This window comes from Octopus sinensis, linkage group LG5 (assembly GCF_006345805.1).
Source record: "Octopus sinensis linkage group LG5, ASM634580v1, whole genome shotgun sequence".
Taxonomy (NCBI): domain Eukaryota; kingdom Metazoa; phylum Mollusca; class Cephalopoda; order Octopoda; family Octopodidae; genus Octopus; species Octopus sinensis.
In genome coordinates this window covers 115,693,355-115,711,517 of record NC_043001.1, presented here as the reverse complement: position 1 = coordinate 115,711,517, position 18,163 = coordinate 115,693,355, and the positions used below count along the sequence as shown (strand labels likewise).

The 18,163-nt window shown below is 38.1% G+C and overlaps 1 protein-coding gene across 1 annotated transcript in view; it reads left to right on the top strand.

Moving 5' to 3' along the window:
* The window catches only part of LOC115212249, a 142,050-nt gene that overhangs the window by 105,371 nt on the left and 18,516 nt on the right, over positions 1–18,163 (top strand). Inside the window, exons 13-15 of the mRNA XM_029781087.2 lie at positions 12,050–12,091; positions 17,805–17,864; positions 18,084–18,125. Coding sequence (XP_029636947.2) covers positions 12,050–12,091; positions 17,805–17,864; positions 18,084–18,125 — 144 coding nt within the window. The remainder of the gene's footprint in view (positions 1–12,049; positions 12,092–17,804; positions 17,865–18,083; positions 18,126–18,163) is intronic.

Genomic DNA, 18,163 nt, shown 5'->3' with positions numbered 1-18,163 from the left:
TCAACCATCAAGAACAATTCGTTCTACATAAATGCAGCCATAGGTACTCATAATCAGTTCAGGTAAAGGTTTTGGAGAAAAGTTCCTAACATAAAAGCAGAGCCTAGAATGAAAGGGCCTAAAGGTTACTTTGGCAAAAATGAAATTTTTAGCTTGCAGAAAATAAAAAAAAAACACTATTCCAAACTGGATGTAGCCACACTCATTATGTAGAAAGGGAGCCAGTAAACACTCTATACTATATAACCAATGTAAACAATAAGTACACAAAAAGTACAAGACAGGCTTATAGAGAAAGGGATTTCATTCATAAAAGCACTCCCAAGAAATAAAGGAAATTTCTCAAGTTTGATAATAGTTGGTATCTTCCATAACTTAACTGTCTTAATCAGCATTAGAAATGAGTGTTGGGAAAGCATAATAGGTGGAGTAAGGATAGGTTATAAAAGTCCAGGGAGCAACTGCCTTTGTTGACAACAGAGAGGTTCTCTCTGTGGATGCTAAATGTCCGGAAAGAAATGCATCAGGTATATTCCAGTTGTATAGACAACATGCATAACATCATTATCATCGTTGTCGTTTAACATCCACTTTCCATGCTGGCAAGGGTAGGACAGTTTGATAGGAGCTGGCGAGGCAGAATCCTGCACCAGACTTCTTTTACTGTTTGGGCAGGATTTTTACAGCTGGATGCCCTTCCTAACACCAACCACTCACCAGAGTGGGCTTAGTGATTTTTACATGGCACAAGCACAGGCAAGGTCAGTTTTGGAAAGGTTTGGATGCCCTTAGAAATGCTAACCATTTTTCGGTGTAGACTGGATGCTTTTTAAGTGGCCAAGAGGACAGGATTTGGAAGTGGAAGGTAAGCATAGTGTATGAAGTGGAAATGCAAGGAAGAGACATAAGTTATACATAAGTTATTGTACAATAACTTATGTATAACATAAAACTCGCTTTAAAGTGTACCTTCCTTCTGGATTTCATAAACAATATATTGACAGAACTCCATCAATATAACAAAGTTTAATATTAATTCTATTCAATCTCTTGTAACATAAAGAAAAAGCCTATCAAAACACTAAGATATACTTTGACCTAATTTAATATATATATATATATAAAACTCCCAATTTCCTCCTGGAACTGATGTTAATTAGCCGGCAGCCTAAAGATAAACTTTATAGATTTCAACGTATCCCTCATCACTTCCCTTTATATCTTAAACAGGAAAGAATAAGGAAATAAACTTGCCATGAAAAAATAAATAAACTCAGTTTGCTTCAAACTACACTTGTTGAAAGACCCTGAATGAAGGTGCACAGCAGATTATGCTGGGTTGCATGTGCATTTGTACATACTCTGTGGAGCAGAAACCTGTTGGTCATTTTAACCAACTAATTATGGATGACCAACTGTAAAATGAAAAGAAAAATTTGATGATGTACCAGTCTCTGTATTTCTTGTAATTGTTTGAAATTTACACTCCTAATAATATTCATGATCCAGAGGAATGAATCCAGAGTCACCCATCAAAAGAATCAAAGCAAGATTGCTCATACTAAGTGAGCATTGATGCTTATTACTACTTTATTCAATTAGCCATAACCTGAAATATACCTGGGAGCTATTACAGTACCCACCTGGATAATTTATCCCTTACACACTTTCTGTCACACACACACACACGCACACAAATGTCTATAGAAAACAGATGTTAAATGATGGTGATGATGATGTTTCTTTATCATCATCATCATCATCATTTAGCATTTGTTTTCCATATGTATGTATGTCATGATTCAGTTTTATTTCAAGATTTCTTGCCAGTAGAGAGAGAGCTGATTTCTAACCTAGATCATTATATTAGGTTTGTTGTGCTTACGTTTTATTGAGATTTTCACTGGAACATTCCACCAGTACTCTTTTTTTTATTATGAGTGGCTATGACTTCTACCATACAGTGGGTTTTTATTTCTTTGTCCTTGGGGTTATCCTTCTGACAGGTTACCTATTAGAGAATATCCTAGCTACAACATCATATCTTATCGGAAGATAATACTGAGATAATTTTTTTGGACAACTGCTTATGATGTGGGTGATGTCTTTGGTGTCAACTCACAAGGTCTGCATGGTTTGTCACATTTCACTGCTTTTCCCACATCTCTATCCATTTTGTGCATCAGGTACTTCGTTGATGTTTCCTGTTCCAGGATTGCAAACGCATCCCCTTCAAGGTGGAAGGTCGTAACCCGGCTGTTGGTCAATGATAGACTGCTTTGATGATCAATGTTACTATCCTCTCAGAGCTTTCTACTAACATATACATGCATAGTTTTCTGCTCATATATGCTCATCTTTGCATGTATGTATGTACACATGTATGTATGTATATGTGGTATAGTATATATGTGTTATTATGAAATTGAATTGAAAGTATTTTAGAAAGCCAACACTGATCTAGCTTGTTATAAAAGAGTGTAAACAAAAGCAAACTCAAAACACTTCAGCTTTTGCCTTATATTTCAATATTTCAGTCTTAAAAAGCCTTTGTCAAAGTATTTGTAAAGACCAAAGCTAAACTCAGTCGATTTCTCTTTATAAAGCTTAACTATTGAAATACAAGGTAATTCTTAGTGGAAATATAAGGAAGATGCTTAATGTTTGAGGATCTATTCCTTATTTTACTACATATATTGTTTTTACATATTTCATTCCATACATAGGCAGCCTTGGCATTGATTGGTAGGGCTGATTCATAAATAGATAAATTCCTGCAGGTAGCTTTCCCATGAAAGAAAGAATTAATGCACCATTCTTCCTATGACTTCAAATCAGAAATAGATGGAGCTACACACACATACACACATTTATATAAAGAAAGAAGAGAGAGTGGGGAGAGCTGGTATTATCAGGATGTTTCATTTCAAAGTCTGTATTTCTTTATTCAGTTGAACAAGATATATGTTTTCCTTTGCATGAGAAGTCAGCATGAGTTATCTACAAATCTGGCTAAGGAAGTTCAAGAGTGACTGGAGCTAAGTGCTCTCACACTTTCTTATATGTCATGGTTAGGATTTTACATTGTATTTATGATTAACATAATTTTGGTATGGTTTTTAAGGAGTTCATTCCTTTCAAATCACTAACTACTTTGTATCATAGTGTATACTATCATGTCAGTGACACTAGAAAGCTGGTCTTTCTGGTTTCTTCTACACTGTAACACTTTTTACTGCTCTCCTAGTAAAGTTGTTGTCGTTCCAGCTTGCAAATTTCTTGCCTCTTGCATGTCTAGTCTAGAAATCTTTTCATTAAATGTTAGGTTTGTTCATGTTTCCCACTTTGTAGATGGATCTCCCTACTGCAGCTGTGAAATCACATCCTTCTATGACTTCCACCATTTACCTAGCATCGTTATCATAGTATTTATTTCTCTAGCTTATGGGCCACACTATGAGACTGAACCCAAGACCATGTAGTTGAGAAGCAATCTTCTCAGCCACACAGCCATCACTGTGTTATCATATATGATATATATATATAATTATTTTAAATTAATCATAAATTATTTCCTCTTTTCTATAACATATTTAATTATAGATACCACTTTCTTATTGTTAATAACATCGTGGCCGTTCGCCAGCCTCATCTAGCACCTGTGTCGGTGGCACATAAAAACACCATCCGAAGACCCGGCAAGACTAGTCAGGCCATAACCCATGGCCCTACCTGGGACGTAGTCAGTCCACCTGTGCATACCTTCCTTCTTGTGACACTTGTGAAGACCTGTTGAGGCAAGTGAAAATCAAAACAAATCAAATAGATGAACATCAATGGAATTTGTATCTTTGTGGTACCAGTGCCGGTGGCACGTGGCACATAAGAAAACCATCCGAACGTGGCTGTAGCCAGTACCGCATCGACTGGCCTCCGTGCTGTGGGCACGTAACAAGCACCATCCGATCGTGGCCGTTTGCCAGCCTCATCTGGCACCTGTGTCGGTGGCACATAAAAACACCATCCGAGCGTGGCCGTCTGCCAGCCTCGTCTGGCACCTGTGTCGGTGGCACATAAAAACACCATCCGAGCGTGGCCGTCTGCCAGCCTCGTCTGGCACCTGTGTCGGTGGCACATAAAAAACACCATCCGAGCGTGGCCGTTTGCCAGCCTCGTCTGGCACCTATGTCGGTGGCACATAAAATCACCCACTACACTCTCGGAGTGGTTGGCGTTAGGAAGGGCATCCAGCTGTAGAAACACTGCCAGATCTGACTGGACTGGTGCAGCTTTCGGGCTCCCCAGACCCCAGTTGAACCGTCCAGCCCATGCTAGCATGGAAAGCGGACGTTAAATGATGATGATGATGATGATGATTAAAGAATAATCCAAAAACTAAATGTATGTGTGGATACTGTTTTCTGTTTTTGGTTGGGGTTGTAGCATTGATAGGTGCATGGCAGTAGTGATCATTCATGTCTATGATGATGTGTTTGATTGACAGTATTCAAAGAGGAATCAGATAAAAAATTTAAAGAAAACAAAAATGATTGTATGAAAATCATATATTCTATTGGTTAAAATAATTACAGTAATTTAGTGTTAAGGACATGCTCTTCTTGTAACTCTAATCTGTTACCATGACCATTTCTGCAACCGAAACCACCACCATTACTACTACCACTGCTACTCCTCTTCTTACTACTACTACTTCTACCATCAATACTACTACTACCAGTACCTCCACTACCTCTATTACTACTACTGCTGCTGCTACTACTACTACTACTACTACTACTACTACTACTACTACTACTACTACTAGGCCAGCATTTTTAAGGGGAGGAGAAAAAGTAAATTACATTCACCCCTATAATTGGTACTTAATCAAACTTAAAGCAATGAAAATCAAAGTTGATTCAGGCAAGATTTGAACTCAGAACATAAAGTATGAACAGAAGTATCACTGATCGATCATTTTTTCCATGTTCTTATAATCCTGCTCTTAATGATAATAGTTTCAACTTTTAGTACTTTTAGTGGGCAGGGCAAGTTGATTACATTATCCCACTACTAAATTAGTATTTTATATTATTGACCCCAAAAAGATGAAAGGCAAAGCTGAGTTCAGTGGTATTTGAATTCAGAATGTAGAGCCAGAAGAAATACCACAAAGCTTCTTGTCCAACACAGCAATGATCCTGACAGCTCATGCCCTTATAATAATAAGGTTAAATGTCTCAAATTTAAACATAAGGCCAGCAAAATTTAGTGGGGAGGATAAATCAATTATATCGACCCCAGTGTTCAACTAATACTTATTTTATCAAGCCTTCTCCCCTCCCTCTAAGGATCAAAGGCAGTCAATCTTCACAGAATTTTAAAAGAACATAAAGACGAACAAAATGCTGCGAAGCATTTTGTCTAGCATACTAATGAGTTTTGTCACCTCACTACCTTAATAATAATTATAATTATTATTATTATTGTTGTTGTTATAATGTCTATCAAATTTTGCACAAGGGCAACAATTTTTGGATTGAGGGGATGAGTCAAGTTGACTTCAGTGGGATTAGAACTCAGAATATAAAGAATTGGAAGCAATACCAAAAAGAATTTAGTTGTATAGTTTCTTTTTTGTTTATGAAACATGTGTAAGCTGGTACGAATTAAATAGTTTATACACAAACTTTCTTGTTTTGTCATGTGTATATATTCTGTGACATACCCAACTGTGGATTCCTAACAATGCATGGTTAATAATGTAACTTCTTGTGGTCTCCCATTAGATACACACATGGCACAAAACTACCTCCCTCAATACTACTCCCTCCTCTGTTGGGGGCTTTTGTCTTGTAAATTACTTTGTGATCTCACCAGTGCTGCTGTCACATAAAAGGCACCTAGTACAGTGTGTAAAGTGGTGAGCATTAAGAAAAGCATCCAGCTGTAGAAGCCATGCCAAAACAGACAGTTGAACTTGGCACAGTCTTCTAACTTACCAGCTTCTAACAAAGCATGTAACCATTGAAAACAGACTTTAAATGATGAAGTGATGACATAACTATATATATATGCATACATACATATATATCTATATATTTAGCGAAAGAGACAGAGAGAGAGAGGGAGTTGAGTGAAGGAGAAAAGGAGTAGATCCAACTTACGGAGTGCAAATGACAGAGAAAATTAAAGGGGAGGATATAAGTCTAACAGCTGTTTCTGGGAGAATGTTGCTAGATGTATTCATCACAGTACGTAGGCCATAATGGAAGGCAATCAGAATTGGATAAATTGAGCTGCCATCAAGTTCAAAGGTGGACAGATTAAATGTGGAGAGCAAGCACTATTAGAGGAAGGAGGTAGGAAGGAGTTATGGCGAGTGTTAAGACAGAATGGTGAGAGGAAATAAATAAACTAGTTCAGAAAGAGAGTGAGGGGGGGGCGCCTTAAGAATGGGAGTATTAAGGAAGTGGTAGTCGATGTGGAGTGTTTAGAGATGAGTGGGAGGGATGCAATGGGTAGTAATTGAAGGGTAGTCAATTATTGGGTTTGTGTATAGTGTTGAGATAGTGAGAAAAGGGATGACAATTATTTGAGGGAGGGAAAGACTCTAATTAGGCAGTAGAGGGAGATTACTAAAGTATGAACAGAGATATGAGATAAGATAAATGGAGGTGCATAGAGTGGGGAGTTAGTCGGTGATCAGAGTAGCTGTGGTTAGTACTATAATGAAGGTGGATTGGTGGTGGAGGGGGAGTACTGAGGTTTGAAAAGGTGTATGAAATTGGGTAGAGGGGTGGATGTTGATTGTTTAGTAGCTAATTGATTGTGGTAGTTGCAAGTGCTCTTGGTTGAAGATGAGAAATGAGATAATGGGGAAAGAATACAATTTGTGAGGGAGGTGGTATGTTGTGGGTAAGAAGAATTTTCAAAGGTAATCATGAGAAGGATGGTATTACTGGAGAAGATGCGTTGCTTCGCTAACCTTGTTGCACCCCAAGGTTAATTATAATTAATGATAATCATTGTTATGAGATTACATAGATTTAATAAAATGAGTAAATGATGAGTAGAACCTGTGTTTACAAGAGAGTATTACATCTGAGAATCTATTAAGTAATCAGGGATTGTGGTTGCAAAGGATGATTAGATAATCCCTTACAAATACCAAGGTTTGAGCTGAACGAGGGAGCCTCCTTATGATGGATCGGGATAGAGTAGTTTTGGGATTTGTGGTTATGTATTTAAGTTGCTAAGGTGGTAGAATATTTAGAATTTGGATTGGAGAAAGAGTCCATTTGTGCTCAGTAGCAGTGCTTGAAATCGACATTCTGTCGTTATAGACCCTTACTTGATGGGAGCATAGTATTATTACTCTGCACTTGTAGACTACAATTTTGCATTGACAGAAACCTCCAAGAGGGCTGAATTGAAACACCTAATAATTGCAAGTTTTCCTACTTGCTCTGTGTTTTCCTACCTACTCTGTGGTCTTCCTACCTGCTCTAGGAAAGAAATGTGCAATTTTTGCCTTAAGTTTAGTGTTGGAGATATAAGAGTTCTTTTTACAGAAACCACTTATCTGCTGAGCTTGGTTATAGTGTGGGGCATGATTATTAAAAATATCTTTGTTAGTAGATAAGCTGGAGATTCTGATAAAAATGTCTGTGACTATTCTATTAGGAGTAAGTTTAGGGTAATTTGATAGGATGTAGATATATTGTAATGATTGATAGGGTTTCTAGAAAGTGTGATATAGATTTAAGATGTTTCCAGTGTGTGTCATTTTCGAATGAGATACCTAGGTTATGATTTTTAAAAATCCTGTGGAATTGATTCCCTGTAAAGATATCCGAGTCTAGGTTTGGATCATTTGAGCACTACTGAGTGTCTTCTACACTGAAAATCTCTGGACCTCATCTTCTGGCTATATAATATATATATATATCGTGTAAACATACAGGGGTTGGACAAAATAATGGAAAGTTCTTAAAATTTCAAACAAATTTATTTTAATATGGGGTAGGACTGCCTGTAGCAGTAATTACAGCTTGAATTCTACAAGGTATGAACTTGTACAAAGTTTGAGTTGTTTCCAAAAGAATTTTTGTCCATTCTTCAGCTAAAAGAGTCCCCAATTCTTGCAGTGATGATGGTGGAGGATATTGACTCCTTTTCCTGTTTTCCTAAAATGCACCACAAATGTTCAATAATATTGAGATCTGGAGGCTGTGGTGGCAAGATAAGATGTTCAACTTCTCTAGAATGTTTCTCATGCCATTCAGTAACAACTTTAGCTGCTCTATGAATTGGTGCATTATCATCCTGAAAGATTGCATTTCCCTTCAGAAACAGTTCTGCAATCATAGGATGAATTTGATCAGATAAAATGCTTAAATAGTCTGCCATGAAGGGAAATCATTGGGCTGGCAGATTTCCAAGATATAGCCCTCACCTCCCAGATCATCATAGATCCTCCTCCATGTTTAACAGTTGGAAGAAGGTAGTCTGGGTCAAATGCTTGTTTTGGATGTCTCCACATGTATACTCGGCCACTGGTCAGAAATATGGTAAAAGATGACTTGTCCAAGAAAATGATATTCTTCCACTGCTCTAGGGATCAGTTTTGTAGGTTTTACCCCACTCTAAATGCTTTGCAAAGTTGGTTTTTGAAAGTAGTGGTTTTCTGATTGCAGCCCTCCCATGAAATCCAGCTTTGTGCAACTCCCAGCAATCAGTTTTATGGAAACTGGGTTCTTGAGATGGTTATTAAGCTCTACAGTTATTTTGGGAGCTGTACTTTTGTGATCCTTTCTAACAATTTGCGTAAGAGTCCAACAGTCCTTATCTGAAGGTTTTGGTTTTCTTCCAGAGTTTTGTTTTGACTAGAAGGTTTTTCCCACTTCCTCAAAGGCTGTTATTACTTTTGAGACAGGACTTCATGATGCACCAAACACTTCAGCTGTTTTCATTACGCTAGCGCCTGCTATACGCATACCACAATTTGACCTCTTTGAAAGTCCAATAGATCTGTCATTTTAATGAATTTCAATTAACTTTTTCTGTTGATATCTGAAAAGAAACAGCAATTTTAGCAAAACATATTAAGCAACACTAATAATAAATCAAAAAACATAAACATAAACAAACGTTTGACGGTTTTATAGATATTTGAAAATTATGATGCTACGTGTTTCCATTCTTTTGTCCAACCCCTCTAGATCTTCAGATAGCTGTTCCTGAACAATGGGTGCCCAGAAAAAGGACTAGTATATAAGACCAATAACATGGGTTTGAACAGTAACAAATACATATATTGGAATGATAGGGAACACCTTCAAATAACACCTTTGTTCAGAGCCAAAAACAAAAAACACACAATAATCCTAGCCAATAAAGTATAGAGACTGAAAAAGAGAGGTGTGAGCAACATCCAGATAACCTGGAGTATTATTGCTGAGGCCAACAAGTACAGAGGACGGGGCAGGAAATGCAAGCTTTACATCACTGAAAAATTAAATATTATCACAGCAAAAGTGAATATTTTAAATATTAGGGATGACACCTTCTTCCCTTGCATGCATAAGCAGCATTTCACACTCTGAAATTTCAAGCAAATATCCCCACCTACTCTGTCTCCCGTGCAACCTGGATAAATTTTCATTCCAAACATCAGTTATACGCATTATATGAACTTCATGCATGAAAAAACACATGACCTCATAAACGTATGCTGCGCTCCTCTCACAGATATATATGGGTCTCACACATATCCATGACATTACAAGTTATATACAAACTTATGAACCCATAACACCATAAGTATCACATGAATTATGTGAAAGATATGTGAAACCTCACAATAATGAGTACACACCCAAACAGACATACTACAGATCCAGAGTTTGCACCCGCTGACGGCTGCAGCAAAATTCAATTTTGGACTTTCTTCTATCGAAGGCATTCTAACAAAAATGCTTCCGTATAAATGGTGAAAATATTGTCAGTTTTTGTTTCACTTTTAACACGTAATACTGAAATAGTGGAGAAGATATGATATTGCTATGGGCTCGCCTTAAACAAGAAGTCGAACGTTTTTTTGATCATGAAAGTACATGGACCCTAAGTAAGGCATGTGTGAAGTTTGAATGAAATTGGTTGTGTAGTTCTCAAGTTTTAGGGGAACACACAGACAGACACATTCTTTTCTTAAAGGTACTGAAGATAATTATGTGACTATTTCAGATGAAGCTCTCAGTAAGTATAATTAACACCAAATAACAAATAATTTTGTATTGGTTTCAATGTTTGGCACAAGGCCAGCAATTTTTTGGGAGGGAGAAATCAATTTCATCAACCCCATTGCTCAATTTGTACTTACTTTTTGTGTGTGTGTGTGTGTGTGTATATATGTATATGTATGTGTATATATATATATATATATATATCATCATCATCATTTAGCATCCGGTTTCCATGGTGGCATGGGTTGGACGGTGCAGCTGGGGTCTGGGAAGCCAGAAGGCTGCACCAGGCCCAGTCTGATCTGGCAATGTTTCTAAAGCTGGATGCCCTTCCTAACGCCTACCACTCCATGAGTGTAGTGGGTGATTTTTACGTGCCACCAGCACAGGTGCCAGACGAGGCTGGCAAACGGCCACAAGTGGATGGTGCTTTTTACGTGCCACCGGCATGGAAGCCAGTCAGGGTGACGCTGGGAACGGCCACGTTCGGATGGTTCTCTTATGTGCCACTGGCACTGGTATCACAGCTACAATTTCCATTGATGTTGATCGATTTTGATTTTTGATTTTGATTTTGATTTTGATTTTCACTTGCCTCTACAGGTCTTCACGAGTAAAGTTTTGTGTCCCAAGAAGGAAAGGTATGCATAAGTGGACTGAGGCCATGGGTTTTGGTCTCACTTGTCCTGCCGGGTCTTCTCACGCACCGCATACTTCCATAGGTCTCGGTCTCTAGTCATTTCCTCAGTGAGACCTAAAATTCGAAGGTCATGCTTCACCACCTCGTCCCAGGTTTTCCTGGGTCTACCTCTTCCACAGGTTCCCTCAACAGCTAGGGTGTGGCACTTTTTCACACAACTATCTTCATCCATTCTCACCTCATAACCATACCAGCGCAAACGTCTCTCTTGCACACCACAACTGATGCTTCTTAGGTCCAACTTTTCTCTCAAGGTACTTACACTCCGTCAAGTATGCACAATGACATTACACATCCATCGGAGCATACTGGCTTCATTTCTTGCGAGCTTACGCATATCCTCAGCAGTCACGGCCCATGTTTCACTGCCATGTAGCATGGCTGTTCGTACACATGCATCATACAATATATATATATATATATATATATAGTGGAGGTGCAATAGCCCAGTGGTTAGGGCAGCATACTTGCAGTCATGGGATTGCAGTTTCAATTCCCAGATCAGGCTTTATGAGTGTTTATTGAATGAAAACACCTAAAGCTCCATTAGGCTCCAGCAGGGGGGGAGGGGCAACCCTGCTGTACTCTTTCAACACAACTTTCTCTCACTCTTACTTCCTGTTTCTGTCGCACTGAATCTCCCCGAGAACTACATTAAGGGTACACATGTCTGTGGAGTGCTCAGCAGCCTCTTGCACGTTAATTTCATGAGCCAGCTGTTCCATTGATCAGATCAGCTGGAACCCTCGTTGTTGTAACTGACAGAGTACCACCACCATATATATATATACATATATATATATATTATATATATACGCACACAATTTGACCAAAAGTCACCCAAAAGTAAATCAAATTTCCATAAATACTATCTGTAATTCTGTATTGGCTCAAATGGAAAAATGTGTCTCTCAAGAAGGACTTCATGTGTGTGTGTGCATGTATATGTGTATGTATATATATATATATATATATATATATATATATATATATATATATATATATATATATATATATATATATATATATATATTTAATTTTAGATACCATGCACTACACACTGAAATAATAAGTTTTGCATTTTCCATTTCTTTTCTTAAAGGTACTGAAAATAATTATGCAACTATTCCAGATGAAGCTCTCAGTAAGTATAATTAACACCAAATGACAAATAATTTTGCATTGGTTTCAATGTTTGGCACAAGGCCAGCAATTTTTTAGGAGGTAGAAATCAATTTCATCAACCCCATTGCTCAATCTGTACTTACTTTATGTGTATGTGTGTATATATGTATATATATATATATATATATATATATATAGTGAATTGAAGAAATGGAGTTGAACGAAGATTGAATAGAAATCGTTTTATTGCATTCTACACGTGTTTCGAAAGGCACAATTTACCAAATTCCGATTGAATAATGAGACCATATTGTGTCTTTCTCTTCAGGAAGAAATAGGAAATCCGTTGGAAAAAACAAAAACAGAACAGAGGCGGAGTAAAACAAATCGAACAAGGCTCCTAAGAGCCCATGGCCAAACTGTTTATCAATGTATGTTGAAAACGGGTGGTGGGTGCGTTGAAGATTTTAACGGGTCAGGCAGCGGTCATTCCGGTGTGTGAGGGCATGGGGTGCCTATGGGTAGTTCGGATAGTGCGCAGATAGCCGATTTGGTCGGAATATATATTCTCTACGAATTGTCTGACCAATTCCCGGAGATCGCGGGCGGCCTGTATCGTGACGATTGTCTGTTTTACCTGCAAAACACCACGAACAGAATAGTGCAGAAAACTAAGAGCAGGTTAGCTAGGTTTTTTAATAGAATGGGCATGAATATAGTTTTTGATAATGAACTCACCAAGGCTAATTTCCTAGACGTTACACTTAACCTTAATAGCGACTCATACTGCCCTTACCATAAGCCTTCTACTAATTTGAAGTATGTCAGTGTCTTCTCCAATCATGCCAAAACCGTAACAGACAATTTGGTTAAAAACATCTCTCTAAGATTGTCTGGCTTGTCCGCTAGTGCCGATATTTTTATGCAGAAAGCGGAATTTTATAACGCCGCACTATCCAAGGCCGGTTATAGGCAGAAGGTAATTTATATTGATCCGGCCCTTCCGATGCCATCATTCGGTCATCAGGATAGGGCCGTCTATAATAACATAAACAATTTAAGTAGTGACGGGAGCGCGACGGGTGCTGGGGCAGTCGCTCTCGCATTTAATTTAGCGAACAAGGATAATTATCGGTCCGGGGGATCTCACACTAACCCAAAACCCGTTATTCATCCGAGAATCACCCACCCGAATGCGAGAGCTGGCGTCCCGACCCACCACATAAATAGGAATAAGCATATATGGTTTGTAATTCCCTTTGGTAAGCAGATTAGAACTAACCTCCCCCTCATGTTTCGACAAGCCATCGCCAATAACTTCCCCAGAAATTCCAAATATTACTCCACGGTTAACTCGCATAAAGTTAGGATAGCTTTCTCCAACACTAAAAACCTCGCCTAGATAATCGCCTCCCATAATAATAGGCTGCTTACTAAGACCCTATCACCTTTTTCCGGAGGCACAGCTTCTTCCGCTCCCGGTTTAATGCTCAGTAGGAATAATAATAGTAGCAATAATGATATGAGAGCCAGTACAGTGACTCATAATCTCAGCTCCAACCAGGGATTATATGCTAGGGGTATAGTTATAAATAAGGGTGTTGTCATTGACGGTAGCAATGGCAGTAGTGAGGTGAGCGCAGCTCGGCTCGTTAGGGTAGAGAGTCCCAATAGCAACTCCAGCATCGTTTCCGGCAATAGCAGCACCACGGGCACTAGCAATGACAGCACTCTGATTGATAGTGTAGAATCAGGGGTTATTCCGTTAGTTAACAGTGACGTAGTGGAAAATAAAGTAGTAAGCGGCTGCAGTTCTCGCAACAAATATAGTGACAGTAACACAGTTCTAATTTCAGAAACTAATCCTAACAGAATAAGGTTCACGTCGGTGAACTCCAAGATCAGAAGCGCCGTCTACCAATGCAAGGTTTACACGGACTCAGATGTCTACGCTTATGTCGGGGCCTCATCGTCAAGATTGGCCTTACGAATCTCCAACCATTACGCAACTTTTCGAGACGTGAATAAACGCCAGACCACGGGACTTAGCAAGCTAATATGGCGATTGAAGAATACGAACTCAAGCTACAGGCTGGAATGGTCAATTTTGTCGGTGGCCCTCCCATTTGACAGGGGCAGAAGGAAGTGCAACCTTTGTGTCTCCGAACTCTTCCATATATTGTTCGCCAGAGACCGGATGGTAAACGGACTTTTACAGTCGGCTTTTCGATGCCCCCATTGGCGGCGTTATACTTATCTTGCTTATAAATAACGCTTATAAATAATACCTGCACCCGGTTACACTACTTATATGAAAATAGCCCTTGGTAATAAAGTCTGAAAAAGCTTTTAAGAGAAATATGATTAACCATTGCAAGGGGAATTACTCCTGGGAGACGAATGGTGTTTTGTTTTTGACGACGGGGGGTTTCTTTGACAAGGCATGATTAGACGAACACACGCACACATAAAATATTTTTCTGCCGCCCGACGGATTTTACAGCAGTGACCATTGTGTAGAGCTGTTTACCAACTGACGGCCGCGCGATCAAACGCACACACGTACACATAAAATATTTTCTACCCCCTGACGGATTTCTCAGCAGTGACCAGAGTGTAGCGCTTCTTACCAACTTGCGGCCGCACATATATAGAACAGTACACACACACATGTTTCTAAGTAGATTTTGTCTCGCCCCATATAATACACCTAATATTCTTTAAATAGTCAGAACTTTAGTCTCGGTCACAAAGAACATCTACGCACCCCGTGCCCTCACCCACCGGAATGACCGCTGCCTGACCCGTTAAAATCTTCAACGCACCCACCACCCGTTTTCAACATACATTGATAAACAGTTTGGCCATGGGCTCTTAGGAGCCTTGTTCGATTTGTTTTGCTCCGCCTCTGTTCTGTTTTTGTTTTTTCCAACGGATTTCCTATTTCTTCCTGAAGGAAAGACACAATATGGTCTCATTATTCAATCGGAATTTGGTAAATTGTGCCTTTCGAAACACGTGTAGAATGCAATAAAACGATTTCTGTTCAATCTTCGTTCAACTCCATTTCTTCAATTCACTAATAATATTAAAATTCAATTATCCGCACCAACGCACGGTTGCAACACCATATGGTTGTACCTCCAACCGTGCTGTCTTCTGCTGTGATTTTGCTACCAAGGTATCGGTTAAACTTTTGATTAATCTGCAACAAGATTATTCATCTTTCTATTTCACAAAATATATATATATATATATATATATATATATATATATATATATATATATACATATATATATATATAGTGGAGGCACAATAGCCCAGTTGTTAGGGCAGCATACTTGCAGTCACGTCTGTGGAGTGCTCAGCCACTTGCACGTTAATTTCATGAGCCAGCGGTTCCATTAATCAGATCAAATGGAACCCTCATTGTCGTAACTGACAGAGTACTACCACCATATATATATACAGTTTGATGAAAAGTTACCCAACAGCAAATCAAATTTCCATAAATACTCTCTGCTGTAATTCTGTATTGACTCAAATGGAAAAATGTGTCACTCAAGAAGGTCTTCAGTTTGAACAATTTCCATGATGTTTTACATTTAGTTGCTTTTATTAAACCCATTCAGTTGTTAAACATAAGTAAATCTTGGAATTAAATGGTTTTGATTTGCTGTCCAGTGATTTTGGCCAGCCCTTAACGCATTGGGCTGAGGAATAATTCATAGGTCTTTTCTTCACATTTAACAATGTGCACGGAAATAAAATACATTGGCAAAACCTTTTATGTTATTTGAGAGAAATTTCTGCTCAACAAGATGAATTTTGATTTTTTAAATTTTATTGATTTTTGTGCATTTTCAGATCATTAAAATGCACTTTCAAGAGGTAAAAAACTTAGCATTTTCCACACCATTTGCTTTTTCATTTAATCAATTTGTTAATCCTGCCAAAGCTGCTTTTGAGATTTGTCCTGTGTATTGAGAAGGAGCAATTTCTCAAACTACTACCCACCATTGGTTTTTGAGCTTCAAAAATGGGAATTTTGACCTCAAGGATGGATTACACAGCAGTCAACCAATTCAGTTCAATGAAGAGTGATTGAATCATCTTCATCACAAAAATTCACATAAATATGAACTTACTGTGCTTTGAAACACATCTTATATATATATATGTACACACACACACACACACACACACACACACATATATATATATATATACTTTATTTAAAGCAGCAGAATATTCAACAAAATCTGTTACTCATTGGAGGCATCTACATCATTTTGACAGCCTCCAGAGAAGCATACATACACATGCGCACACACACACACACACACACATATACATATATATATACACACACACACGTTCGTGCTGTCTACTTGACCTCCACTCTCATATCTTCTTCCATTCTGTATTTATAGTGATGATACTTCAGAATCAGGGATGCTGGTGTGTAAGGTTGTAAGAGTTTGGGAGAAAAGGAGGTGAATACAAACCATGGAATGAAACAGGTCAAATGAACATAGGAGTTTTAATAAATCATGAACAGGGAAAGGATTTACGTATAGAAGGGGACACAGTAAGAAAAAGGAATAGATGCTGACTGGAAATAGTACAAAGGAAAGGAAGTGGCAACTCACAGTACAGAGATGGCAATATGTATGGTATAAATGTATGGTGTATTCTATTTTTGTCTCTTACAGCAGCAGCATAGCACTTTCGACAGGAGAATGATGGAGGGCTCATTATAGGGTCATGAGTTGTGGGGCTGGCAGTTGTGATTAGTGGGGAAATTAAGAAAGGGATACCAATTTGAAGGGTGGAGGATCATTTGTGGTAGGAACCTGGAATGGATGTCTGTTGGAAGTGGCAGCAGATGTAAGATGTGGTGAGTAGTGGAAAAAGGGAAAATCAATAACAACAGTGGAGGTTAGCTCATTGATGGTAAGGATAAAGGAGAAATGTCAATAGGAGGTGAACCATACTTAGGAGATGTTTTTAATGGCAGGAAGAGGAAATGTGAAGAAGAGAAAGATACTGTTTAGAAGAGCTGATTTAGTTCGGTTTCTTGGGGTAGCATGTGTGAAAACATTGTTGCATATAAAATATACACTATATAATAATTTGCTTGTTTGTTCACCTGTTATACTTTAGTTTGTTAGAGAGGTGGAAATGGAATGAGTGAGAGGTTCAGTAAAAGTGAGAGAGAGAGGGAGAAATGTGAGTAGAGAAGCAAGAAGAAGAGAGGAGTATAATAATACACTAAGGTCAAATGCATCACGTAGTTAGTTGAAGGGGGAGGCAAAGAGCAAGACACAAATACGATGAGAGGAAAGTGGGAGAGAGAGAGAAGTGTTAATGACATACTGTAGGGTGGAAAGAGAAAGAGGGAAATGTTAAAGACATGAAGATGGGAATTACATGGTTAAAATGTTTGTTGAAGAGGTAGAGAGAAAGAGAGAAATATAAGGTGCTTAGCAGAAGGAAATTTCAAAATCATATACTATTTTGCAACTGGAAGTGAAATCACTTAGCAAAATACAAATAACAATCATCCTTTCTTTCTTAAATAGCTTTGCTTAATCTCTTTCGTTCTGTGGAATTTCCACAGATCTCACTAGTATTTTATTTTTTTTAGTTACTTTTTGTACAATATCAAAATATTAAAACTATCCTCTCCAAACAATAAATGTGCACATCTTTCTATAATTTTTTGAAGCTAATGAAGAGCAATATGCTGAAGCTAGTGGGCCCAGTTATTTAGAATTGAAACCAGCAGGTAAGTATAAACAATATTGTTAGTACACAGCATGATCTTAGAAATTATCTTAAACATTAACAGAAAGCTAACAGTCATGAAATGTATCATTCTCTAACTTTTATCTTTAATATGTGTGTATGAGTGTGTTTGAGTCTGTCTCATTAGCATTTATTATTGTAGTATCAACACAATACTAACATAACGCTATTTATTGTTTTTATTTCTAATTTTTTAAAGACATGAAGATTTCTTACGTTAATGTTTCAAGGAAACCTGATGGTAAGTATATAAGCAATCGAATAATAAAATTTCATTCA